At 45.4% G+C, this 27,459-nt stretch overlaps 2 protein-coding genes and 1 pseudogene across 3 annotated transcripts in view; 2 read left to right on the forward strand and 1 right to left on the reverse strand.

Annotated features, from left to right (window-relative positions):
- The first annotated feature begins 385 nt into the window (after positions 1-385).
- LOC113195536 (stAR-related lipid transfer protein 6 pseudogene) lies at positions 386-4,190 on the forward strand (annotated as a pseudogene).
- Positions 4,191-7,171: 2,981 nt separating this feature from the next.
- On the forward strand, positions 7,172-15,881 carry Psmg4 (proteasome assembly chaperone 4). 2 transcript variants are annotated; one of them, XM_026407121.2, is made up of 3 exons: positions 7,179-7,446; positions 11,986-12,061; positions 15,687-15,881. In XM_026407121.2, exons 1-3 carry the CDS (start codon positions 7,273-7,275, stop codon positions 15,806-15,808), a joined length of 372 nt encoding a protein of 123 aa, XP_026262906.1. In that variant the 5' UTR covers positions 7,179-7,272; the 3' UTR covers positions 15,809-15,881. The 2 variants fall into 2 exon arrangements, with proteins under 2 accessions (XP_026262907.1, XP_026262906.1); XM_026407122.2 differs by lacking the exon at positions 11,986-12,061 and having other exon boundaries at positions 7,172-7,446; positions 15,687-15,788.
- Positions 15,882-20,584: 4,703 nt separating this feature from the next.
- Positions 20,585-27,459, reverse strand: part of Slc22a23 (solute carrier family 22 member 23) — a 179,131-nt gene continuing 172,256 nt past the window's right edge. The window contains exon 10 of the mRNA XM_026407108.2: positions 20,585-21,417. Within this exon, the coding sequence (XP_026262893.1) occupies positions 21,060-21,417 (358 nt within the window). The 3' untranslated portion in view covers positions 20,585-21,059. The remainder of the gene's footprint in view (positions 21,418-27,459) is intronic.

Raw genomic sequence — 27,459 nt, forward strand, 5'->3', positions numbered from 1 at the left:
AATAGATCTCTCTGGCGATAGTGAGAAAGACAAATTGAAAGCCAGTGAGAGAGGGAACAGGGAATGTTGTCAGAATGTCATAGCTGCAGTCTAGGCCAGAGATGGGCAAGGTCTGGACTAGGTCAGGGGCAGTGCAGGTGAGAAGGACAGAAGAGAAGAGTGTGGGAGAGGTGAGTGGGCTGTGCCGTATGCAGTGAGATGGTTAAATGCATGGATTGGGAACCAGAGCTAGTGGGGGACATTCAACACTGCAGGGAATATAATAAGGCTGGGGCCAGGTCAGAGAGAGGGGAGAGGGAGAGGCTGAGTTCTGGTGTGGCACGCTCCGGGGCCAGGTGCTGTGAAACAGACACACAGTGACAGCCAGCAGGCAGTCGGGTACGCAATGCTCACTGCAGATTCCCACTTGAGAGACAAGTTGATGAGCAAAATCACGGCCCTGGATGAAATGGCACACGGGTGTCTGGGTGAGATGAGAACAGGCCACAGGGGAAGCTGGACCCAAGTTGGGTTCTCAGAAAACATATGTGGAGAGAGTTTAGATCGAGTATTGATTGTGTTTACTAGGGATTACCCTTGGCAGGGAGGGAGAGAAAGCAGGATTGGACAGAAGGAGAAGAAAAGTTATAAGGCAGATCCCCAAAGCCTCTGTTGACTGCAATGGATCTTCAGAGTTGAAATAGCTGTCAGAGTTGACCATATTGGGCCCAAGTGGCAGCCCTTATTCCCTTGCCTCCATCAGAGAACTCTGTAGGAAGGAGCCTTGGGAAAGACAGATCTCAATAGCTCTAGTAAATCCATACAGCGGATGACATTTAAAGGCCCTGTGCTCATCACTGAGCTATTTCTCCCTGGAAGGGGGTCTGCCCTGCTTGGGCCACAGTTGCTATTATGTCCATTTACTATCACACTGGGGAAGGGAGTGCACAATGGCACACAAGGAGATTATTTGGGTGCTAACTGGGGTGTCAGGCATGGATGCCAAGCATTTTCCAACTGTCTCCAGTGGGGGCCAACAATTCTGTCATCTCTTGGTGATCAGAGTGGATTTCTCCACTAAGATGGTGACTCTTCCCAAGGAGTCCAAAGTGCCAGCTGCAGCCATAGCTTATTGTTTAGTTGGACTCTTGCTGCATTCTCTGGTGGAAATGGATCCCTAATCCTGTAATCCTGTAAGCACAGGTTTGGGAAGCACAATCCCCGAAATGGGCCATTGACAGTGATAGTGTGTGGGGTGCTTCTGTTTCTACCCTTGGGTCTGATCCATGAGGTCTTCCTACTGGTGGCATAGCCCCATTTAAAGCCCCGTGTATTCACATGGACACATTGATCTTTGACAAAAGGGGCACCTCTCTGTGATGGTACATACCTGTAATTCCCACACCTCAGGAGGCACAGGCAGAAGCATTGCAAATTCAAAGTTAGCAAGCCTCAGCAACCTAGCGAGGCCCTAAGCAACTTAGCAAGACCCTGTCTCAAAATTAAAAGTGAGGCACAGTTAAGAATGAGGTCCAATTAAGATAAGGGTTTGAAATGATAGCTGAGAAATTGGGGAAATCAAACTTGATTACCTTTATTTTTGTTGCAGAAGCAGAACCAGGGTCACCTAATGAAGTTGGGCTTGGGTAGGGTCAGGACTTAGAAAGAAGAGTCCTCAATAATTCCCAAACACAGTTTAGGGAATGTGGGTCTGAGTCTTTAGGGCTGTTGATGTTGGGGACACAACTGGCTATGACCCACTGTTGCTGAATCACATGGCTTCCTTGGGTGCAGAAGAGGGAGGAGCATGTTTTGGCCTGTGCTGGCTGGATGCTGGGGAGGACGCTGAGACAATAGGGTGCTAATTGTCTTAGTTTCCCACAGTTGTTTAAGGTGTGTTACGAGATGAACTCTCTGTTTAAAAAAAATGTGTTTTATTTTTCCTACGGAGAGAAAGCATCAGAAGGTGTGGAAGGGGACTTGAGGTTTGTGTAGGGGGTCTGTTCCTTTGGAAACCTTTGGCCAATCTCTCTGCCTTTTGTCCCACTTCTCAATCCTTCAGGCTCGGGTTCCGCTGGCTGCTTCCTCTACTTGAGCCCCCAGGCCCAATTCCTCTGAGGTTTCATTAGAGGAGACTCCGTGTTCACTTCCATTTTCCAAAGACATGCTGGAATTCCTTGACCTATCCCTCTTCCCACTCTCTTCATAGCCACAGGATTATATGTTTGACATCATTCGCTATCCTATTTATAGGTTTAGACTACAGACAATCCCTGATTGCAGAGTTTGATGTATGATTTTTCAACTATATAATGGTTTGGAGGTGCTACACGTTCAGTAGAAACTGTACTCAGAATTTCCTGGGCTAGCATTACACAATCCTATCCTCTCTGGTGAGGCTAAATAGCTCCCAGTCAGCCACAGTCATGAGCAGAAATAACTGATTCTCTATCGTGCACTGTGTTGCCAAGCTAAGGTTGTTGGAAAGGTTAGGCGTATTACAAGTATTTTTGGTTTGATGATCTTTCCAATTTATGATGTACAATTTCCAATATTTGTGCCATGTAACTCCAGGGGAAGGGAAGGAGTTTCTGTGGAGGCAGAGATGGGGGTGTAAATGCATACCATCCTGAATCAGAAACCCTTTCAGATAAAACAAATAGTGACTAGCACACAGTGAGTCCTCAACATATCTAAGATGACACCGGGAAGCAGAGTTCATTCCTCTTAACATCTTCACAGAGCTTATAGTGCCAATGACTGAACAGGGGTCAACGCTGACCTGAATGATTCTCAGGTTTGGCATTTGATGAAGCATCTATTCATCGGTTTCTAAATTGGATGTTAGTTTTTTCATTGTTGAGTTTTGAAAGTTCTTTATACATTTTGGATATAAAACTTTTATCAGATATATGCTTCACAATGATTTTTCTCCCAGTCTGTGGCTTGTCTTTTCAGTTTTAATTTTTTAAAAAAAAAATTTGGGGAGTCTCTTTTGAAGAGTAGAAAAAATGTAATTTCAATGCAGTCTAATTGATCAATTTGTTATTTTATGGGTCACATTTTAGGTATTGCGTACATGAAATTGATGCCAAATCAAAGATCACAAAGCAGGAGTCCGGGGTAGGGGTCCTTTAGGCGTTAAGCCGTGACCCCTGTGGGGGTGTGGAGTTTCTCCCTGTCTGTTTTCTGGGTTGGGAGGGGGTGGTTCTGGACCTGGTCCAGGTCGCAATGCCCTATGTCCCCAGCCATTCTAAGAATCTCTGCAAAGCCCACAGGCAGGTCTCTTCACCTGGGGCTGTGGAAAGCAAACAGGCAAGGAGGAGACTTGAGGGCATTGAAACCCATGCCCCGTTCTTGCAAATATCCCTAATATTCCATCTGAATGTTTTCCAGCTCATCGGATATGTCACCAGGTTAACAGGTACAGAGGTTTCTATGAGGATTTGGAGAAAAGTCTCAATGATTGGTAAAATTCTGGACTAGATTAATGTTAGGAAAGGAAGTGACATTTAAACAAATAAACCAATCAAACTGCATCAGCTGTGTAAACACATTGCAGAAGAGTTTTCTAAGCAAAGTACAAAGACTGTAAGATAGAGGAATACTGGGCAATCGCCCAACAAACTGCTCAAGAAGTTTTAGGTTACAATCAAGATACATCGGGCTGGAAAGGGTTTAAAATTTCAAAAAAGATAACTGTTTCCATCAAGGCTTATAGAAAATTCCTTGGAAATCTATATGGTGTTGAATTAATAATTCCAGAATCAACATTTAAATATCTTATTTTTCTCTACCAACTTGGAAATAGGATTACATGGGTTACAGCACTGAAAGTATACTATATGGTATACAGGATTGATTCAGACACATTTATATGTCATACCATAACACTAAGTTTTGCCATGGGCTCAATCCCAGCCCCCCAGACTTTATTGTCTTAGTAGACATCAAGGACTGTGAAGGGAACATGGACATTATCAGTTCTCAAGGTGTAGATTTCCCAGGACATCCTCCATCTTCAAATTATGTCTGTCATTATAACCATCTTTGTGGCTATGTATGTTCACCTCTAAAAGAAAGCCCAGCATATTCCAGAATAGTGATTTTAGTCCAAACAGAAATGAGAGGAAAATTGTCCCCATCAATAATTGAAAAAAACCACATCTTCTAACTTAGTAAACTTCATCTTCAATGCAAAAGATGAATAAAGACACCCAGAGCTCCATTAGAATGTGGACATCATAATGGTCACCTATCATTCCAAAAGAAGAAATAAAGCCTTTCTGTTATTAAATCAGAGATTTAAGACTATTACATACTGCTAGTAAATATGGAATAGCAGGTATTGCAGTTTACTTCTGAGTCAATATGCTTAAAGACTGCTAAACTGTTGTAGACAGTACTCTTGTACAAATTACTGAAGATACTTTATAAAAATAAAAACTCATAGTTGTATAAGAAAACACTAAATATAATTTTTAGTCTCACATAATGATGTTAAATGACAAGCATTATTAATACACTTTGCTCTTTTGCTTTTGTCCCTGGAAAATGATTTGTTTACAAATTATTTTATTGGAAAACAGATACACTCTGAGATCAGCATTGAAGATTAAAATACACAAAGGTTTTCCCCTATATTTTTTTCTTTATGTTTACATGTATGAAACCATTTTGAGTTCTTTTTTTTTTTTGAGAATTTTTAATATTTATTATGTAGTTCTTGGCGGACACAACATCTTTGTTGGTATGTGGTGCTGAGGATCGAACCTGGGCCGCACGCGTGCCAGGCGAGCGTGCTACCGCTTGAGCCACATCCCCAGCCCGAGTTCTTTTTTTTTTTTTGTGTGTGTGTGTGTGTATGGTGCACATATGAACTGAGATTCATCAGTCATTAAGAAGATTTACATTACATTTACATTTACATTTACATTAGCCAGGTGCAGTGACAAACACCTATAATCCCAGTGACTTGGGAGGCTGAGGCAAGAGGATTGCAAGTTGGAAGCCAGTCTGGACAATTTCCTGAAGTTCTGTCTCAAAAATAAAATAAGATAAAATAAAAACAGGCTGGGGATATGGCTCAGTGGTAGAGCATCCCTGGGTTCAATCACCAGTACTGAGAGGCGGGGGGGCGGGGAAAGGAAATGTAAATTACAACCACAATGAGATAACACTGAATACCTCTTATGGCTTAAATGAAATGAAATGCACATACCAAGTAGTTGATGTGGTCCTTGCTGTCTGACTTTCATATGTCAAGGTTCTTAAAAAGTGCAACATATAACTGCCATATGATATAGCCATTTTACTCCTAGGCTTTATCTATGAGAAATGAAAGCATATGTCTATACAGAGAATTGTTTGTACACATATGTTCATAGCAGCTTTACTGTCATATCCAAAATCTGGAAACAGTCCAAAGGAATGTCAGCATGTGAAAGGGTAAACAAACATAGCCTTACAAAGATATACTGCTCAACAATAAAAAGTAATGCAATTGATACATACAACATAGATGAATCTCAAAATAATTAGAATGAATGAAAGCCAAAAAAAAATAGTACTGTATGATCCAATTTATGTAAAACCCTAGAAAATGCAAACTAATCTGCAAATTAGAATGCAAATCAATGGGACAGAGGACAGATGGACTGATTATGCAAGGGATTGAGGGGGTACTGGATGTGTTCATTATCTTGATTGTGATGGTGGTTTTATGGTTATGCATGTGTCAAACCTTCAATTTGTACTTTTTTTTTTTTTTTTAATTTGTACTTTTTAAATGTGCAGTTATTGCATGTTTTACGCTTTAATAAAGCCATTAGAATATTGACCTGAAAATGAACTATGGTATTGAATCATTAATAACTAGCAAGTAGATCAAAACTATAAAAAATTTCCTTTGTTATTAGTCAGCTTTGTGAGACCACAGTGAAATGTCTATTAACTTTATAAAGAGATAAGTTTCAGCTTTGGTGAAGATCTCACAGCCAATGATGGAAGCACAACAAGGGACAGTGGTCACATCTTGAGCCTGGAGGGGGGGGGGAGAGAGAGAGAGAGAGAGAGAGAGAGAGAGAGAGAGAGAGAGAGAGAGAAAGGGTAGGTGTGGAACCAGGCTTGCTCCTTTAATAATAACCTTCTCAGGAGAACTACCCAAGAAATACCTCACTGTCCTTGGTGACCTAAAAACTTCCACTAGGTCCTGCCTCCCAAAGGGGCCATCCTGGGGCTTTAGACTTTACTCAAAATGGACCTTTGTAGGCCACAAACCACATTCAAACCGCAGCAACCTCTTAAATTTCAATTAATTAACAGAGATTTAAAAAGTAGACCCATGATAGTGGTCCCATTTTTTTAAAATTATTTTTTTTAGTTTTGGGTGGATACAATATCTTTATTTTGCATTTATATAGTGCTGAGGATCGACCGAACACCAGTGCCTCATGCATGCTAGGAAAGCACTCTACCACCGAGCCATAATCCCAGCCCTTGTTTGCTTTTTTTCACATTCTCTCTTGACTCCTCTCTTGCCCTCATAGAAAGGACCACCATGGGCGGCATTCATGGTGTGTCCCAGGTACTCTCAGAATCTTTCCCAATCTCTGAAGGGTTCCTATTCTAATTTTCATCAGGGTCTCAGGCATGAGGGCTTGTTCACGATGGCAGCTCACGTGGGTCCCATCCCCAAAGAGTGCCTGTTCCTCCGCTGCTAACTTAGTCCACCCAATTTTCCTTTTTTAGGGCTTACTCTCCATATCATTGCCATTCTTAAGGGCTTCCCTGGAATTAAGGGGCTGCTAAGAGGAGGAGGTATGATGGAGGTGGCTGTTGGAGGAGTGCTTAAGGAACAGCGTCTCACTGTGGGGTGGGGTGTCACGGCCTGGGAAGACGCTTCCACTTCAGCCCATTAATGCTACACGTCAGTAAAAGTCAGGGTGGAAGGGAACAAGGTGGAGGCGAATTCTGATGGGTGTCCGTGGGCTCCCCGCCAAGGCTGCACCGTAGCTCGGGGTGGAGGCCCGCTGAAGCGCCGGGTCCTGGGAGGGACCGACTTGGCCTAAAAAGCCGGAGGCCAGCCGCAAAGCCCCGCCCTCCCAGGATTGCCCCGCCCCGGTCACCACAGGCACCTCCTCTCCCGGGGTAGCTCCGCCCCCTGCCCTAGTCGCTCAATCGAAAGCGAAAGAGCGCTCGGCCTCTCGGCGCTCGTTCGCTCGGGTCTGGCCCGAGCGGCGCCCGCGGCCGGGGCCGGGTTCCGGCGCCGTGGGCGTGGGGCTGGCGGGAGGCATGGAGGAGTCGCAGGCCGCCGCGGGCGGGGACGTGTGTCTGCACAACTTCAGCGCGAGGCTGTGGGAGCAGCTCGTCCACTTCCACGTCATGCGGCTGACGGACTCGCTCTTCCTGTGGGTGGGGGCCACGCCGCATTTGCGCAATCTCGCAGTGGCCATGTGCAGCCGCTACGTGAGTGCCGGTGGCCACCCGGGGCCTGGAAGTCTGGCCGGGCCGGGGCTGGGGAGGGGGTTGGACATGGAGGGGGGACCTGGGCGGGACGGAGGAAGGGCGAGGGCACCTGGAGAGGTCCAGGGAGGTCCTGGGCGAAAGGGTGCCATCGGGTGGGGGCCGGGAGGGGACGGGGTAAGTGGGAGCAGGTGTGGTGGCTGGGGACAAGGAAGAAGGCCACAGGAGGAACTGAGATGGGACCGCAGGTGGGGGATACCTGAGGGGCCTCCTGTGCAACCCCAGCCCGGAAGATTGCGGGATGGTGTCCCCTAGGTCTACCCCTGGGCCGGTGGGGACCCCAGGAGTTGACCCAGGCCTGCACCGACTGGCCCTCAAGCCCACCAGAACCCTGTCCCTCTGCCCCACTGCGGGTTCCTCTTCTAGGGTCCCTTTAGGTTGCAGTATAGGGGGCCTTGCCTCTGGTCACATTGGCTGGAGATAGCCATCAACTTCAGTTTTGACTGCATAGATGTTTATTTATTTACATCTCCAGTACAGACAACTCTTCCTGAAGTTGGAAGTCCTGCATCTACATTTGATTGCCTAACAGGCACCTGACAGACATACTCAAGACCAATCTTTTGATCTCTCTCACACATCTGCTCCTCCCACAGCCAGCCCTTCTCTGCCATGGCAACTCCCATCTTTCTTGTTGTTCTGGTCATCCTTGATTTCTTTCTCTCACATATCGCTCGCTGCACCCTGAGTTAGTGAATCCATGTTCAATGCTGTCATTCAAAGCTTGCAGGGAATACAATTGATCACCTTTATGTTGGCCACCCTGGGCCAAGCCTGTGTCTCCTCTTTTCTACTTTTTTTTGGCTTTCTTGTGCAGTCTACATTAGTTTCCTAGGGATGTTGTAACAGTACCACAAACAGGGTGGCTTAAAATACCTGAATCGCCTTTCTGGAGGCTAGAAGTCCAAATCAAGGTGTTGGCTGAGTTGTTTCCTTCTGGGGACTCCAGTGAAGAAACCATCCTTTGCCTTTCTCTCAACTTCAAGTGGTTGCTGGTAATCCTTGGTGGTTCCTGGCTTATAGATGCTTCGCTCCACTCTCTGCCTCTGACATCATATGGTCATCTTCTCTTTCTCTCTCTGTGTTTGGGACTCCTCCCTTTTCTTTTCAGGGTGCTTGGGATTGAACCTAGGGCTTCATGCATCCTAGACAAGTGCTTTACCACTGAGCTACGCCACTAGCCCTCACCTTTTCTAATAAGAACATCTGTCATATTGGATTAAGGGCCACTCTACTCTGGTATGACCTCATCTTAATTATATCTTATTTACATTTGCAAGCACTCTATTTTCAAAAAAAATTTACACATTCAGGGATTAGGACGTAAACATCTTTTTCAGGACACAGTTTAACCTGTAACATTGCCTATGGCTAATTCTTTACAGTGCAGAAAAGTGATAGTTTTAAGACTGATGTGAGACCTTGTCATCTGTGTTAGGTTTTTGTTGCTGTGATCAAAATACCTGACAAGAACAACTTAGAGGAGGAAAGGCTTTATTTGGTCTCATGTTTTCAAAGGTCTCATTCCATAACATCATTCCTCTATTAAAAAACCTTTCAAGAGATGAACTCAGAGTATGATCCAGAGACTTTTCAGTGACCTCTTAGGGCCTATTAGTGCTCCTCTTAGTGCCGCTTAGTGCTCCTCCCTACCTACTTACTCCTGCTGTGCTGGCCTCCTCTGCAGTTTAGTGTTTTAGAGGGAGTGTTTATGTCAGGCTGCTCATTAAGCCCTTGTGGAATGGCTGAGTCCTCAGGGGGGACTAACTTGAAGTCACTCAGGTTAATAGGGCTGATGGGTCACCAGGGGCATTGGAAAGCCACAGGTTTATAGCTATATACCATAGCACCCAGAGAAGCCTTGGGAAAGAGACAGCATCTGAATTGGGAGTTCTGGAAATCCTTAGTCAGTAGTCCTTTCCATTCTCACAGTTCTTTTCTGGGTGTTTTGTTTTTCTCTTTTGGTGACTCTCGAAAGGTGGGTTTTTGGGCAGGTGACAATTCCAGTTCTTTCATTGCAGGAGGGGGGATACCTAGGGGGACTAGTGTGTTTGGAGCCTCCTCATGTTCTTTCTCTATTTGTTTGTCCCCACAGTAATAGGAGTGGCTAATAGATTTGAGTAAGGCAGTGGGCATATGGGGCTTAGGACTGTGCATTGGTAAGACCAGGTGTCACTCATGAATTATTTCAGCCCCTTTTTGCAGCACTGGTTTAGGGAGATAGGTAAATAAACTCCTCTTGTGGGCTGCTTTGGTGGCCTGACCACTTGATAGTCATAGCTCCCAGCAGAGTATATTTTCTCCATTGGAAGGTCATATTCCACCAAGACCGGGCTGAAAAGGAAAAGGGACCAGTCTCCCTTATCAGATCTGTCAGAAGCCAGTTCCTACTGAATGGCCATGTTGGTGCAGTGCCTGGATGTTCCTTCTGGGGGCAGAGGCTGAGGCAGCTAGGAAAATAAGGTAAGGGTATAGCTGAAGGCAGGAAATCCAAAGTGCCTGTGGAGCAGGACTCAACAAATTATGGCCCATGGGCCGACCCTCCTCTGCTTTTGTAATAAAGTTTTATTGGAATAGGGCCATGCTCCTCCATGTAGGTAGAGTTCTGTTCCAGCTTTTGTGCTTTGATGGCAACATCAGGCAATGGTAATAGAGGTTTTGTAATCCCTAAAGCCTAAACTATTTACTCTGTGGCTCTTCCCAGAGAAACTCTCCTGGCTTCTGTGTGGAGGATAGCATCACAGTGTCTGTGAAGTCTCTCTGCCTCTAACCCTGCACATGTATGATCACACAGTACAGCTGCTTCCCCAACTGGCCTGCCTTGGATGGAGCAGGGAATTTTGGTGCCCAGAGAGGCCGCAGATATGGATGATGCTGAGCTGGAACAATTTGAGGGTGGCTGTCTGGCATCTAGGATATCCCTGATGTGTGGAAGGTGGCACTCCCACCACAGCAAAGCCATCGGGCATCCTAATGTACTTTTAAAGTAATGAACTATTCAGAAGTGTAACAAGATAGGTTTCTTTTCTTTTTTTTTCTTTTAGTGCTGGGAATTTAACCGAGGGGTACTTTACCATTGAGCTACATCCCAGCCTTTTTTTTTTTTTTTTTTTTTTTTTTTAATTTTGAGACAGTCTTGCTAAGTTGCCTTGGCTAGCCTCAAGCTTACGATCTTCCCTCCTCAGCCTCTAAAGTCACTGGATTACAGGGGAGTGCCATAGTGCCCAGCCAAGATAGGGTATTAAAATTTAATTTTGGTGGAAAAAGGCTACAGGGTAACGTTTCCTTTTTCAGGAGACTTAATTATAAATACTATTACCGTACAGCTACGTGTTGGCCTTGGAACCTGTAAACGGCAGGTCCATTAATTAAGATCATTGACCTTGGAACCTGTAAGTAGCAGGTTCATTAATTAAGATCATGTTTTTTGTCTTTCTCAACCAAAAATGTATGCAGGAAATGCTTTAATCTCCTGTGTTTTTTGATCTCCTTTTTAAAAATAGACCTGAACAAATTCTGAAAGTGACTTTGAATCTCTTAGGAGACGAGCTACAGTCTCTTTGGTCTGTTCTCTGCCATGCTGCCCAGCACACAGTAGGTGTCTGCTTAGTCCACTTGTCTCCATATGCACAGTGGGGTGAGGGACATCAAGCCCAAACCCTTGCACAGGTTTCCCAGAGCTCTGCACCCAGGCTGTTTCTCGTAGAAATCTGCTATTTTGATAAAAACAATTTTGGCCATTTTACAAGGTTAGCAAGTGAGTTTTTTCCTTTTAAGCTAGACATTTTAATGCTGAGGGAGATTATTTCCAAGTTAATTGGGAGTAAGATTTCCGAAGGACCATATTTGTTTATCTTAACATCATTTATAGTGCTTCTTTCATTTTATTGCTTCTTATCTGAAATGAGATTGGCCAGAGTATTCAGAAGTCTTTATGTTGGCTTTCTGGATGCTGGTGGCTGGTGTCCTTCTCAAAGTCATAGGACGCTAACTGACCTTAAAGGCCCCAGCAGAGTCTTCAGGGATGGGAGCTGTGAGTCCTCTCATAGGCTGAGCTGAGATTAGGCATCCTCCCTCTCAGAGCCAGGCACAAGCCACCCAGGTTGTGGTTTGCTTTCTTCTTGCTATGCCCTCAGTGATCTTGTTTGCTTCCCTTTTGGTTGGAATGTTGCCCTTCCGCTTGCTTTGGAGTTTCCGACATTAAAAAAAGCCCTTCATGTAAAATCAGTCCTAGAACTTATTAACAGCTCTGTGGCTGCAGCTGCAGGTGACTTCTCTGTGTTTGTCTCAGCTCTCTGACCTCCTGTGTGTCAGGGGTCAACTTGCTTGGCTGTTGACAAATGCCAGCCATTTCCCTCAGACCACGTTTCTGCCCTCTCAGAACCTGCTGCTGCCACCCTTGTGAAGAATCAGAAGCTGTAGAACTATGGCTGTTGGCATCCAGGTGGAGAAGCTTCAGTGCGTTCTTTGTTTTTCTTTTAGGACTCCATCCCTGTGTGCACTTCCCTCTTTGGAGACACTTCTGACACAACCTCCACTGGCCTTGCCCAGCGCCTAGGTACGTATGTACCCACAGCTGGTGCTGGGAGACCAGCCAGGTGGGACCTGCTGTCTAAGGCCATGAGGCAGGTAACTTCAGAAGTGAAGAATCTTTATACTAAGAGATGCAGCCTCATCACTGCTGGAAGCACAACCCTGCATGTTCTGTCTTTACAGGGCACAACTGTCCCTGCTCCACCTGTCACTACTGTCTTGACCAGCATATTCCCAAGGAACTTTCCCATGCTCCTTGGCTTCATTCTTGAGTTGATGAGCTTTTATTTTCCTCCAGGGAGCACGTCACCTCCTCATGGGAGGAGAGAGTGAATGGTGCCCACAGCCTGCCATGGGTAGCTGCTCGAGGTGGCTCTCTGGGCCCTTGTGGGGATTTGGTAGAGCCTATGAAGCAGGCGTCATCATTGTGCAGGAAGGACCATCCTGTAGTCTCTCAGTGTATGTTCAGATCTTGGAGAGACTTGTGGTTTGGCTTCTGAGTGTGGCATAGAGTGGGTATCAAGCAAAGAATATGTGGTGAAGATTCTACCCCTTCTGCACCTTGGATACATACATAGTGTAAATGTCCAGATAGTTCAAGTAAGAATGGCATGTTCTGCCATTCTCAGCCCCTCAGGCCCACAGTCAGTGTGCACAGGATGCCCTGTCTCCTGCTCAGTCTTTGTGTTCTTTGTTGTTCCCAGTTGCTTCAGTTCTGGGGTTAGGCATAGGGCCCCACTGGAGAAGGAGGCCAGCTGGTTTTGAGGCGCTCATACTTAGTTGTGTTGGGTGCTGTGCAAAGAGGCTTCTGTTGGCCTGGCAAGTGGAAATATTCATGTCTGTCACCTGTGTTCCACATGCATGAACATATAGCACACAGCCAAAGAGGACATCCTCCAGTAGGTGAAGGCAGGCTGGATAGAATGTCACCAGCCCTTCCAGACTTGCCACACCCACAGGGTCAGCTTTAGGAACTTGCAGGGTACATTTTCTCTAGCATGGAGTTAGAGAGACCTGGCTAGTAATTTGGTAACTTTTTATTAGGAGATAATTTTAAATTTACAGGAAGTTTACAAAGAAGAAACAGGAACTCCTCCCCTGTCTACACTGATTCCTAGTTGTTATCCTTCCCCCTCTGGGTTTATATCATAATTTTTTTCTGAACCATGTAAAATTTAGTTGGAGATTTGCCCCCTTTTATTTTTTTTTTAGAATTATTATTTTTAGTTGTAGATGCACACATACCTTTATTTTATTTATTTATTTTTATGTGGTGCTGAGGGTTGAACTGAGTACTTCACATGTGTTAGGCAAGTGTTCTACCACTGAGCTACAACTCCCGTCCTGATGCCCTTTCCTTTTAAGCGCTTCCCCATGTTTTCTTCCCCTGTGTGAGGGGTAGCACACTTAGCTAACTACTGTGTGTCCATGCCTGCTTAAAGTGGTGGGAATATGTTCCTGTTTACGGAGACAGAAAGCTGGCTGGGATTGCCGTGACAGACACCCATAGAGGAGGATGGCGGGAGCTCCTCTGATATGCCATGAGTTTTATACCAGAAAGGTAAAATAGGTTCAAGAATATCCATCAGGTGTCTAACCCCAGTTTGATGCAAAAAGCAAGTGGTTCTCAGTAACTTAGAACTGCTTGAGTGGTGCAGTGTGGCTGTCTGCTTCTCTGAAGGGTCTGGTGCCCCACAGTGCCCAGACCAAGTGGGGGCTGCCCAGTTAAGTCATGTGCTGTGCCCATCCTCTTGAGCCTGGAAATTCATTATTAATGCACTATAATGAAAAGGGAGAGGTTTCCTGCAACTGTACCATATACAGAAAGTGAAAACAAGTACGGAAAGAGCCAGCCTTGGAAATTCCAAGTAGCTCTGGAAGTATCACAGGCTTTGGTATGGATGAGGAGACCCTGTGCTCTTGTGGCTCTGGAGGACAGCTGAGTATGAGTAGATGATGTCAGCAGATACAGTGCTACTCCCTGGGAGGACCTATCTTAGCAAACAGAATGATTGGAATCTCTGTGGGTTCCTATGGGGAGAGAGGAACTTCTTCTGGGCAGGCTGAATGGGTGTGGCCTGATGGGCCTTCTCCCAAGTGGCCTTGGTATGTCCCCCTGTTCTGCTATACTCTAATTATTTATAGATCATTGTCTAAACGAGTAATTCCCAGTCTGCTTCATGCACTGAAGAAACGATGGGAACCTATGGGCCTTCCCGCTCTCCCCAGGGTTTAGTGGATCACTGTTTGGGCACAGCTGTCACTGATGTGGGCACACTGCACCCACCAAACTGGTGAGAGACTGCTCCAAGCACCATAAGCTAAACATGAGCTCTTAGGATACTGAGAACTGCTTCTGTCGAGATACTTTCCTCTTAAAACAACAACAACAAAAACAGCTTAATTGAGGTATAATTCCCATGCCATACAATTTGCCCAGCTCTCCTCAAGGCAGAGGCTGGCTTGTCCTCTCAGCTTCTCTGGAGTTCTGCCAGTTGCCTTGTAAAGAGGGCAGTCAACTAATCCCCAAGATCTCTTTTATCCCTGAAAATCAGACTATTCTGGAAAAGGTGAATAAAAAGCCCTTTGAGGTCCTGAGGTCTACCCTTTCTTGATTTACAAAGGAAGACCTGGAGCTCAAAGAGGTTTCCTGGCTGTGATGGGATGGGAAAGGATCCAGGCCTCCTGCTGCTGGCTCTCCCCATTCTCCTGAGCCACATGGTACCTAGGAGGACCACAGGTGTGATGGTGATACCAACTGAGTGGACAGAGTAGCCCCTGGATGAAGCCTGGTGCTGTGTGTGTTCTACACCAGCCTTTAATCATGGTACAGGTGGCCACCACCACCCCACTTTTCTGCCTGTGATGAGATTGATAGTGGGATGGGAGGATAGGAGATTCTGCACCAGCCCAGGGTGTGGGTGAGGCTGAGGAAGGAGGCCCTGGCACAGTGCAGTCAGCCGGAGTTTTTTTGGGCTTACTGCTACTTCTCAGCACATTGTCTTGTCTTTCACATTTGGAGTGTGTGACTTTGCTTGATTTTTGTAGCTGGACCAGTGTACCCCAACTATTTATCATTGGCTGTATAGAAAAGAGCTAAAACTTAGATTCAGCATCAGAAAATTATACGTGTGTGAACATGTACACATATGTAAATGCATAGAAATATAGGGTTGCCTCTGGGAAGGAGAACTTTAACTTTTACTTTTAAATACTTTAGTGTTATACTGTCTGTGATTTTAAGAAATAAAACCCAAAATGCCACAAAACCAAAACACCCTATGTAGAGCAGCAGCTCTCAAGCATGACTGTGGGTTATTGGAGGGCTTGTTCACAGATTTCTGGCCCGAACTCCCAAATTTCTGATGCGGAAGGTCTGGATGGGGCTTGAGAATCTGCAAGTCTAACAGGTTCCAGCTGCTGCTACTGCTATGAAGCCACACTTAAGAGTCACTGTTCTAGAGACTAGGGGAGTGGCTAAATGACACTTGTCTGCATTTGTAGCATCAGTTCAAAGAGTCCTAAAATTAGGACTCTCTTCTCCCCTTGAAACCATTCTCTTCTCAAGCTTTACCAGCTGTGGGTAGGTGTGAGGAACAGGCAATTGTGGTGTTTCAGTCATGGCTGTGTCAATGTGTTCTCTCTTTTAGCCAGGAAGACCAACAAACAGGTGTTTGTCAGCTATAACCTTCAAAACACAGACAGTAACTTCGCATTACTTGTAGAGAACAGGATCAAGGAAGAAATGGAGGCTTTTCCGGAAAAGTTCTAGCTGAGTGGCAGAAGGGAGAATTTATAACTTATCTACAGTGTACATTTAAATAAATGGATTGAATTTTATTTTATCAGTTGTGTTCATACTTTGTTCTTGAAGGCTCACTCTTAGGAGCTTTGCCTTCTCCTCACAGTGTGGGGGCTGTAAGGCCCTAGGGATGGGCCTTGAGAAGGAGGAGAGCCTGGGGGCAGTAACACCTAGCCACTTGGTGACAGAGAAAAGGGGTGAAATGGGATTTTTTTTTTTGGGGAGTGAAGCGTGTGATCTAACAATCTAAATTGTAGATCAGACATGATTCATATGTACATTCCCAATTAGAATTGATGAACAAGTCTTTACAAATATGCTTTGGGTTTGTGTGTGCGCCTGAGACGGCTGTCTGCCTCGTGAACTGATGTATTTATCTTCCCATCTCAGCTGAACCCTTCTCCTGGGCACGCACTTCTTGCTTTGTTTTCCTTGAGCCCTTCCTTCACTTCTTGTTTTTTCTTGGGGCTACATTTGAATCCCACTCAATATTACTTACTACATTTGTGGTCTGGGTGAAGCCTGAACTTTTTTGGACTATATTTTCTCATCTTCCAAATGGGGATAATTCCCACCTTCCTGTGTGTTACTGCTCGGATTAAGTATGTAGAACTGTGTTGTCAACTAAATGTCTTGGCAGTTAAGTGTCAATTATGGTTTTACAGGTTCGGATACCTCAGGTCCCTCTTGCTCTTCCTATTATTGCAATCTCTTCCATCTCCCTTCTCTTTTCTTCCAAGTCCCAAGTATCTGCCTTTGATTTTCACCTTAGCATTTTTCTGTCTGCTAACACTTGGATTCCAGTTGTGGCCTTTCCTCAGAGGTGCAGGTAGTCTGAGGCCCAGGCTTTCTGATGCAGAAGGTCTGGAAAGCTCCCTAGGTGCTTCTCCAGGCAAGAAATGGCAAACACCACCAACAAAGAACTTTCTAATCTTTGGGGTCCACATGGACCCTTTTGTTATTAGAGGTGGATAGTTCAGGCGCTGGAACCATTTTGTGCAGTGGCAAGAGTTTTGCATGGAGCCCGTGATAGTAATGGAGGGTGGTGACTGGCCAGGAAGAAGGGCACTCAGAGGAAGACATTTGTATGAGGTTCCAAGTGCCTCCCTCCTTTGCAGACTTTGGATGCTAACCTTGGAGGCCTCAGTCAGCTTGGAAAGCAAGTGGGCACCTCTCCAGGAATAGAATAGTAAGTGACACAAAATCAGGGCTATGGAGAGAAGAGTTTGGTATAAATACTTTATTAAAGAAATAATTGTTTTCTTGTTAAAAAATACTACATTAGAGAAGAGAGTTTTGGGTTATCAGTCTTTCCTCACAGAATCACAGTGTAAGATATTCACTTCTTGACCTCTCTAGGAACTTTCAGGCCACGGATTAGCAGAACATAAACAAGAGAAAAAAATTCCTCTTAAATGTACTGAATTCTCAGGTGGTCTGAGAATGGCAATAGATAAACAGTTTATGTTTAATCGGATCTCTGCCTCTGACTGCCTTTTAAGACTAGGACTCTTAAAGCAGAGTGAGAGGCCCCCACCATCCCGCTTAGGGCGAAAGAAGACAAGCATACAGAGGCATTGAAAGTAGTGACGCACCGAGCGAGGTCTGAATCAACATGGAGGATTTTTATTACTCGTCGTCAATGGTAGTGAAATGCCCTTCGTTGGATACCATCAGGTGAGGTAGGGAAGACATTCCAGAGGAAATCTGTTAATGGGGCAACATTTTTATTTCTGTACATTTACATACGAATTTTCCCCAAAGGTACAACAGATGCGACACCATGCAGACACGTTGCTGTGAATGACAGTTCAGAACTGGATGTAAGCTTGTGCTGTGAACAAGTACCGCCAGGGGAACCCCATCGACACATACAGGAACACGGTTCTTATATGAAAACCTCACATGTTTGGGGTGTAGGAAGGACAGAGGTAGGGAAGCGTTCCTCACTAGACATAACACCATACTGCTTCTCCAAAACACACACAATACATTAAAGTGAGGTGGTGTCCTTCAAAACAAGAAGACAGGGTTGAAGCATGGGCCTCCTCCAACCCGTGCGCCACCCTGGGGCTGTGCGAATGTGACAGTCATGAGATTGATTGAGTGGCACTTCCACTTCAGGGATTTCTCCTTTGGCTCTAGGAACTGGTCATGTTGAGTGTGATACTTCCCTTAATGAGGATTTTTTACTTGCTCTCTCTTCCGTGGTCAAACCAACTTACCAGCCCTGTCCTCTAGTTGCAGGTGATTATGATCTTAGAAAATAAAAACAGTTAAAACTTGTTCCTATTTGTCTTGGGTGCTAATAAGTAGGATATTTGATAATAGTTATTATTGGCTTCTGGAAAAGAATAAAATGAAGAAACATCCAGCCCCAGCTCAGGTGTTCACATTTGTGCATTTTTTTTTTTTTTTTAATCAAAAAGGAGTCACAGAGCTCAAAGGTGAGTAGAGAGAATAGCAGGGAGTAGGTTTGTACTCTTGATGTTTCCCTGGTGGGGAGAGGGCCGAGTAGAAAGGGCAGGAGCCTGAGAAGCGTCTCTCTACTAATCATGGGGGAACACAGGACTGAGAAGCTCAAGTGCGGGCAGCCTGGTGCTGGAAGCTGGGCAGAGGCCACCTCCTCTGTGGAGCCCCACAGGCCTTACACGTATCAGGCCTGGGTGCATCTGCTGCCTTTCTGACTTGGTTGACACATACTTCACAGGGCTCTGTCCATGGGGATGGTTTCCTTCTCCAGCTACATTTCGTAAAGGTGTTCCTCAAGAGCTTCAGGTACCCCTTAGCTGAAGTAGCAACTCAGCCTCATCCTCTGGCTGCTCCAAAAGGGGGAACCCCTGCTGACCAAGGGACAACACCTGCACATCCACTAGACTTTGGTCCTTTGAGTCCAGGCCTCAAAGCCAGATTCTCCTCTGGTCTCTGATGGATTAGTCCTGATTGCTGAAGTGATCAGTGCTGAATTGGTTGGCCCAGTGTTTTCATCATTGTTATCTGAGGTGGAGATCAGAGGCTTTGGAACGGAAGTTTGGAAGTGCCCTACCTTGACACCACCTGCCTAGTCATTTCAGCAGTTCCCTGCAGTTTCCGTACGTTTCTTTAAAAAGGCCTGCACGACCAGTGTGAGACCGCTCACAACTTCTGAGTATGCCTTATCCTGAACTTCACAGGGCTTGCTGCCAGGTGTCTTGGTAGCAAATACCCTAAAAAAGGTAAAAGATATTTCACAAGTTTGGCACACGAAGGCTGCACAGATCCAAAAAAATAAAGGCCTTTGTAAGGTGAATGCGGACTAACGTGGAAACATGGAACAAAAGTGACTTCAGGAACCAGGAAGGGAGAGGATGAGCTAAACTTGGAGCAGGTGGATGGGGAAGGACTGCTCAGAAAGCCTCCCCTCAGCTGCTGGGACTTGAGTGAGGTTCTCCCAACCCTAGGCATCGGCTGATGAGACAGCTCAGGTCCAGACGCTGGGAGCACGTGGCTGCACATCTGATCTCTGCCCCGTTGATGCCTTCATCAAGGCAGTGAGTGGGCTCCTGCCAACACTCGTAGTACCAGCTGTGAAGGGCAAGAGTTGGACGGAGACTACAGGAAAGACCAGGTGGAAGTTGGAAGGGGAGAAACTCAACCCCTGTCTCTTTGAATTCTAGCAGCTGTCATTTGGAAGTCATCTAATTACCCACACAGGCCAAGACCATCATGACCTTGGAAGAACACAGCCCACCGCAAAGGTGAGCATCGCTAAGGGGTGAGGCTGACATTCTGTGAGAAGCCAGGCTGTCCAGAAGAGCAGGTGCTAGAGTTGCAACAGAGTGGCACCCGCGTGCCAAGAAGGCTGGTTTCTTAGCTCTGGGCTTCCTACTGGATGGTGCACAATGAGGAACACGGCGAGAACCCTTGGAGGTGGAACAGAGGTGGGAGGGGAACTTTGGTGAGTTATTGCTTTCTCTCACTTTATCTTGCTTCCAAGAGGCTGGAGGCCATTTGGACTCACCTGTGGGGAATCTGCACTCCTGCCCAAGCCCCACCTCTGGGCTGAGCCAATGGCAAGCAGGGAGCCACTGAGGAAGATGTGAGGCTTGCAGGCGCTGCTGGCTCTGGTGTGACTTGAGTGACAGCTATCCCAGCCGGTGATCTCTGTGGTGTGTGCTTGAGATGTGGGTGACAGGCTGTGTCGGGAGAGCAGGCCCTCCCTGCTGTGGTTTGCCTCATCTGTCTTTTCAGTTATTTTCTTGTTTTTAGTTCGAGAAAGTAGCCACATTTTCAAGTAGTGCCAGATGCAAAGCTGACCGTGAAAGAGGGAATTTCTCTGCTGGAGCAAAATCTGGGAAGGAGTTTAATAAAAATCAACCTATCTCAGACCTCAGCACATTTGCTGGTTGTGTACTTAACTAAGCAAAACCTGGCATCAGAAAACTGGTGATATTATCACTGATCATTTATGATTTCTGGTGAAGTGTGGAAGTTTCCCCCAAAGAGCTTCCAGCGTCAAGTACAAAAGAATGATCCCGAAGGAAAGAAAGACTGAGCTGGTTTTGATGATATCCGGGAACTGTTTTCCCCTAAAACTTGGGGTGGAAGCTCTTACCTTACAAAGGAAGAAAAAAGGAAAAAAAAGTTTAAAAAACCATACACAGACTCTAGCAAAAATCTAATTCATGTACATTTCACCGTCTAAAATGCAGTCCTGGGAATGCTCCAAGAATGTTATGTCTGTCCACAGGTGGGCAGCCTGTGGTGGGGGGCTCCTTCGGGCCTGCCCAGGTGACCTCTGGCTCCTCAGGTGGAGGGCGAGGAGCGGCATCTGACTTCTCGGGAGGACACTGGCTGCTGTGTTGGTCACTCACAGGGTCTTCCTTGGAGTGACCATGCCTTGCTCCCAAAGGAGGTGGTTCTGCTTCGTGACCAGTGAGAGGAAAGGGAATAAAGTGCTTCTCGTAAAAATGACCAAAATAAATATAAACATTTCATGGCAGAAAAGAAAGTCTTTGAAGGGTTGTTTCCAGAGTCTGTTTCCTTGAACCCTCTCCTTGGACTTTTGGAAAGACAGAATTTCCCCATACCAGTTGAAAGTCTCACGACTGGGTGGCATCAGCAGCAGAGTTGGACTTTCCTACCCCAGGTCATGTGCCTGCTCCCTGGTCTGTAAACCTGTGCCCAAACTCCCCCCAACCCTTCAAGCCCCAGGGGACTCTCAGGATGGTGGCTTGGCCAGCTACATAGACTTCATGCCATTGGCTGTGGCACCCTCAGGCAGCCCGTCACCTGCAGTGGCGACATCGTGCAGGCCCGAGTAGTCCTTGAGCTCAGCGTTGGTGAGCAGGAGTGGCTGCTCCCCCTTCTTGTGCGGCAGTAGAGGCTGCCTTGTGTAATGTTCCCCATTGGAGATGTTCTCGGGAAGGTTCTGGTCCCTGCTTTCAGGCAGCAGGAGGATACAGATGATGCAGATGAGCGTGCAGCAGGCAAAGATGATATGGTGCAGGAAGTAGCCTTTCTGGTTGTGCAGCTCGATGATAGGTGCTGTCAGCATGCCAAAGCCTGCGCTGGCCAGAACTAGCCCCAGTCCGCCACACCTGCAGGGGGAGACAAAGCACACGGTGTTAGTGGTGTGCATGGAGTGAACACCCAGAAACACAGTGGTCCAAAGTGTGGAAGAGCTTGAGTAGATCACGGGAGGCAGTGGCAGACTGGCTCCTGTGGTTTGAACGAGTCCCCAAATTCCATGTACTGAAAACAAAATTTTTCAAATTCATATGTTGATGGCATTTGGAGGTGAGTCCTTTGGAAATAATTAGATATGGTCAAGATAGGTGGGGCACTGTGATGGCATTAGTGGCTTTATAAGGAAAGAGAAGCCTGGGCTAGTGTGTTTCCTGTGTCTCACCTTGTTATGCCACTACCCTAGGACTCTGCAAGTCCCTACCAACAAGAGAATTCTCACCAGGTATAGCCCCTCACCTTAGACCTCCAAGACTTTAGAGTCAAGAGCTGAATAAAGGGCTGAGGATGTGGCTCAAGCGGTAGCGCGCTCGCCTAGCATGCGTGCGGCCCGGGTTCGATCCTCAGCACCACATACCAACAAAGATGTTGTGTCTGCCGAGAACTAAAAAATAAATATTAAAAAAAGTTCTCTCTCTCTCCCTCCCTCTCTCTCTCTCTCTTTAAAAAAAAATTTTAAAAAAGAGCTGAATAAATACTTATTCTTTGTCAATTACTCAGTCTCTGGTATATTTATATCAACATAAAACAGTAAGACACAGGAAAGTGTCACCTCTGCATTGGGCCCAGCTCTGCTTGGCATCACTCAGTGTATCCCATCGAGTGACTTCCCAAACTACCTTCACCTTGGTTCCATCTGTGAACTATGTTTCCTCATCAACTCAAAAATTTTCACTTTGGAAAGACAACTTTTTACTACTATTTTAAGTGGGAAAACAGTCTTATTTGCCATACATAACAAGGAAAAACAGTGTTACACTGTTTTCCCAAGCCTTGTTCTTTGTTTTTTTTAAAAATACTTTTTAGTTGTTGATGTACCTTTATTTTTTATTTATATGTGGTGATGAGGATCGAGCCCAGTGCCTCACATGTGCTAGACAAGTGCTCTACCACTAAGCCACATCCCCAACCAGTCTTGTTCTTTAAAGAAAAAGGGACTGGGCAGAGTGGAGGATACCCAGGGGTTAAACAGGGCATTAAAAGGCATATTAACACTAACAGAGACTTTGTCCTAATTGTAGTGATTGGAAAATATCTGTGCTTTAAAGACAATAATTTCCTCACTGTGAGTTGACATCCTGTATATTTCCTGAAAATCATTCTGCATACCATCAGTGGAAACTATCTTATCTCTGGGGATTATGCCAGAAGGGTCCTTGAAATGAGGTACACACTAAGAGAAATTCACTGCAGCCCTGAGCTCAGAACCAAACCCAGAGCACAAGCCATTTATCTTTACTCCTCTATCAGGTGAGTAGCTTGCCCCAAATCCCAGAGTGATTCACAGACATGTAACACTTAAAAATCCTGTAGGGCTAATTTCTCTCTACTTTGACCTAAAATCATATTTTTGGGGCTGAGGTATTCTGTGGCCACTGAGAAAGCAATGAAGTGTTGGGCTGCAGTGGGACCCTGGTGTTCAGGTGACAGGCCAAAAAGGGCTGCCTGAATCCCAGTTCTGGGGCCTCATTGAAAGTGACAGGTGATTTAAAAAGAAAAGAAAAAAAGAGAAAATGACAGGAGGAGGTGGGTTTGTCTTCAAAAATGGGGAGAAGGGTTGTTCGCCCAACCCTGGAGCTGTGGGTAGAACATACAGTGATGAGCACTTCAGTTGGTCTGAGGAAGAACTTTGTCATGGAGCTTCTCAAGACTTCTTATGTGCCTCTTTGAGTGAAGGACCTTTGTTCTTGGATACCAGAGGCAGGGATGGTGGGGGGGGAGGCTGAAGGGGAAGGCCTTGCAGCAGGTAGGAGGTAGGTATGTAATTCCAGCTCTTGACTAGTTTGTGGTTCATTTAGCTGACACTGTAGGTGGCTCCTAACTCGGAAAAAGACTGTCCTACAAGTTTACAAGTTACAAGATCAGCTTACAGAAATCAATTGTAGGTCTCCATGTTAAAAACAAACTACAAATGAAAATGCTTAGAAATAAAAAAAATATAAGTCTCGCAAAGCATGCTGAAAACTGCAAAACATTGCTGAAAGAAATTTTGAAAAGATAAAAATAAATGGAGAGACATTCTGTTGTGGTTTGGATCAGAAATGTCTCCCAAAGACTCACGTGTTGAAGGTTTGGTCCTTAGCTGGTGGAGCTGTGGGGAGGTAGTGCAAACTTTAGGAGTTGGGGCCTTATTAGAAGAGGTAGGTCACTTTGAAGGATGGACTTTGTCCTTAGATATTTCCTCTGCTTCCTGGGTGCTGTGAGGTGAGCAGGTCTGTTCCGCCATGCCATCTGCCACCAGGAGCTGCCTCACCACAGACCCAACCACAATGGAGACAGCTGACCAGGGACTGAAATCTATGCAATTGTCAGCCAAAGTAAAGCTTTCCTCCTTCAAGTTGTTTTTCTTAGGTATTCTATCACAGCAGCAGAAAGCTGACTAACACATATTCCATGTTCTTGGACTAGAAAACTCAATCTTGTGAAAATGGCAATTCTTCCCAAATTGAGCTCTAGATTCAACAGAATCCCTATCAAAATCTGAGGAGATTTTCCCCCGTTTTTTCTATTGAGAAAATAATAAGCTGATCCTGAAATTTATGTGGAAATGCAAAGGACCCAGAATAGCCCAGGACAATTTAGAAAAAGAACAAAGTTGGAAGACTTACCTTCCCAATTTAAAACTTTCATTGGACCTTTATTTTATTTATTTATATGTGGTGCTGAGAATTGAGCCCAGTGCCTCATATATGCTAGGCAACGGAGCCACAACCCCAGCCCCTGGTCAACTGATTTTTGACAAAGGCAATTTCAGTGGGGGAAAGGGCAGTCTTTTCAACAAGTAATGCTAGCTCACTAGGGAATAAAGAACAAAAGTTGAGCCTTGATTTCATATCATATACAAAAATGAATTCAAAACCGATGATAGCACTAAAGATGAGAGCTAAAACTCTCTTACAGAAGAAAACAACAAAATCTTTGTGACTTTGGGTTACAAAGAGTTCTTAGATATGACACCAGAAGCACTATCCATAAAATAAAAAAGTTGATTATCAGACTTCATTGAAATGGCAAATGACTTCAGAAAGGGAAAATATTAAGTCACATACTAGGAGAAAATGTCTGCAAAACATATGTCCAATAAAGGACATGTATCCAGAATACATAACTAACCCTTAAAACTCAAAAGACAGGGCTGGGGATTTGGCTCAAGCGGTAGCGCGCTCGCCTGGCATGCGTGCGGCCCAGGTTCGATCCTCAGCACCACATACCAACAAAGATGTTGTGTTCGCCGAGAACTGAAAAATAAATGTTAAAAATTCTCTCTCTCCTCTCTCTCTCTCTGTCTCTCTCTCTCTCCCCTCTCTCACTCTCTCTTTAAAAAAAAAAAAAAAAAACTCAAAAGACAAATTATCCAGTTTTAAAATTGGGAAAAGATTTCAACAGAGATTTCTCCAAAGAAACTATACAAACTACAAATGTTCAAAAAGATGCAAGATGATGCCCATCATTAGTCATGGAGAAATGCAAATTAAAACCACAGAGCAATGCTACTTCATACCTGCTTAGAGGATAGATAAAAAAAGAAGAAAAATGTGTTGGAACATATGAGAACACATGTCACAAACCTAATAAGACAATTTTTTTTTTGAGAGAGACAGAGAGAGAGAGAGAATTTTAATATTTATTTTTTAGTTTTCGGCAGACACAACATCTTTGTTTGTATGTGGTACTGAGGATCGAACCCGGGCCGCACGCATGCCAGGCGAGTGCGCTACCGCTTGAGCCACATCCCCAGCCCAAAGACAAATGTTTATCAAAGCATTATTCATAACAGCTAAAATTTAGAAACAATCCAAATGCCCATTGACTGGTGAAAGGACAAACAAGATGTGGAATATCATATATAATGGAACATTAGTCACAAAAAGGAATGAAACACTGATATGTGCTATCCCATAGATAAATTGCAAAAGCATTCCGAATAATCGTATGACTCCATTGATATGAAATATCAAAAACGGCCAGCCTACAGATACTGAGAGCACATGAGCAGTTGCCTAGGGTTGGAGTGGGGACAGAGACTAATTGCAAAGGGGCCTGAGGGGGTTTAGTGAGGTGGTGGAAATGTTCTGTAACTTTTTATGATGGTCACATGGTGCTATAAATTTACTGTCACTGAACTATAAACTTCAAATGGATGAATCTGATGGTATGTAAATTATGCCTCAAAGCTGTTAACCACCTCTCTGAAATTGCCTTTGTGGGGTTGGGCCTCTTGCTAGTACAAATCCCTAGTATGTTATATAAAATGCTGTGGCCACATCCCATACTATGAGACTTTACCTTTTCTTCCCAGGAACCCAGAGACTGTCCACACTGTCCTGTCCACTGCCACCTGTAGCTGCTCAGCAGGTTTCTGCTCTGCTCACCAGGGCACTGAGCAGCCTATTCCCTGTGCCTGGGGTCTTTTCAGGGTCTTTGTTAAGAGCAAGGTGGGACAGCCCCTACCCTGCTCCACAGACCCTCTCAGACCAGTCCTAGATGGATATGGAGACACATGACTTGGTGCTCATCCCCTTCTGGGCACTGAGCTGCGGCTCCTGCAACTCCATGGGATTTCCCTGTCCACACCAGCATCGGTAGTCCAGTCAGAGCAAGCTGCAGAACTGCCTCCCACCTGTCTGTGCCTGGTGCTCCCACCCTATCCTTACGACATTCTTGTATAGCTCCAAGACACAGTGCATGACCATGTATCTCGTAGACTGAACAAGTTTTCAAGGGCAGGATCTGGTTTTTCTCTATCTGCTGTCCCACTGCCCGAGACCTGGCTGGCACCTGAGTATTACTCAATGTTGCAGTCATATTTCTAAGAGATCCCCAATGATTCCCACCTCCCAATATTCCCACCCTTGTGCCCTGATTGTGGGCTGGACCTTAAGGCACAAATAAGTCACTTCTTATCAATAAAGTGCTGCATGGTAATGCTCTTCCACAAGCAGCTCACAACAGACTCTCTTGGATCAGACTGGCTGTCTATGATGAAGCAAGCTGCTATGTTGTGAGGTTCATGTGACAAGGAACAAATTGGCCCCTAGTCAGTTGTCTGCAATGAGCTAAGGTCCTTAGTCTCACAGCCCTGTTAGGAACTGGATCGTGCCAATGGCCAACTCTTGGGTGGTTTTAAGGCAGATCCTGCTCCAGATGACTACAGCCCATAAAAGAACCTGAACAGGGGACCTGGCTAAGCCAGACTCAGACTCTTGACCCACAGATGCTGTGAGATAACAGATATGTGCTGCCTCAGGCTACTCAATTTTAGGATTATCTGTTATGAAGCAATGGATAACTACTATACTCCGTGAGAGACAGAATTCCCCTGTCTTATTAGTCAAGGAAACTCTTTCCCAGGCTGTGATATATCATTGGCACTTTGTATTAGAAAGTCCTTCACCAGGGGAGAGGCTGAAAACCTTCAGGAAAAGTCACACCATTATGCTATGCACCAAGAGATGCAAATAAGGAGCAATATTTCTAGGAGTGCCTCCCAGATACGTACCCCTTGTCAGGCAGAGGAATACTCTGCATCTATCTATCTTTCTTTTCTTCCTTCCTTCCTAGCCACACCCCCAGCCCTATTTTGTATTTTATTTAGAGACAGGGTCTCACTGAGTGGCTTAGCACCTCTCTTTTGCTGAGGCTGGCTTTGAATTTGTGGTCCTCCTGCCTCAGCTTCCTGAGCCACTGGGATTACAGGCACACATACCACTTTTGGGGTGCTGGGGATCGAACACAGGGCCTTGTGCGTGAGAGGCAAGCATACTACCAACTGAGCTATATGCCTAGCCCCGCCTTTTGTTCTTATTTGTCCATGAACCTTTCAAGGACACAGATTGTTTTCTAAAACATCAACTGGAACACACTGTTTGTACTTAATAAATATTGGATGCTTGTGG

This window comes from Urocitellus parryii, chromosome 8 (assembly GCF_045843805.1).
Source record: "Urocitellus parryii isolate mUroPar1 chromosome 8, mUroPar1.hap1, whole genome shotgun sequence".
Classification (NCBI taxonomy): domain Eukaryota; kingdom Metazoa; phylum Chordata; class Mammalia; order Rodentia; family Sciuridae; genus Urocitellus; species Urocitellus parryii.

Bases quoted from the DNA above. Each gene is read 5' to 3' on its own strand.
- Psmg4 (XM_026407121.2), top strand. From the start codon at position 7,273: ATGGAGGAGTCGCAGGCCGCCGCGGGCGGGGACGTGTGTCTGCACAAC. The intron at 7,447-11,985 runs GTGAGTGCCGGT...TTTTTCTTTTAG, and splicing joins TGGCCATGTGCAGCCGCTAC to GACTCCATCCCTGTGTGCAC. The intron at 12,062-15,686 runs GTACGTATGTAC...TCTCTCTTTTAG, and splicing joins TGGCCTTGCCCAGCGCCTAG to CCAGGAAGACCAACAAACAG.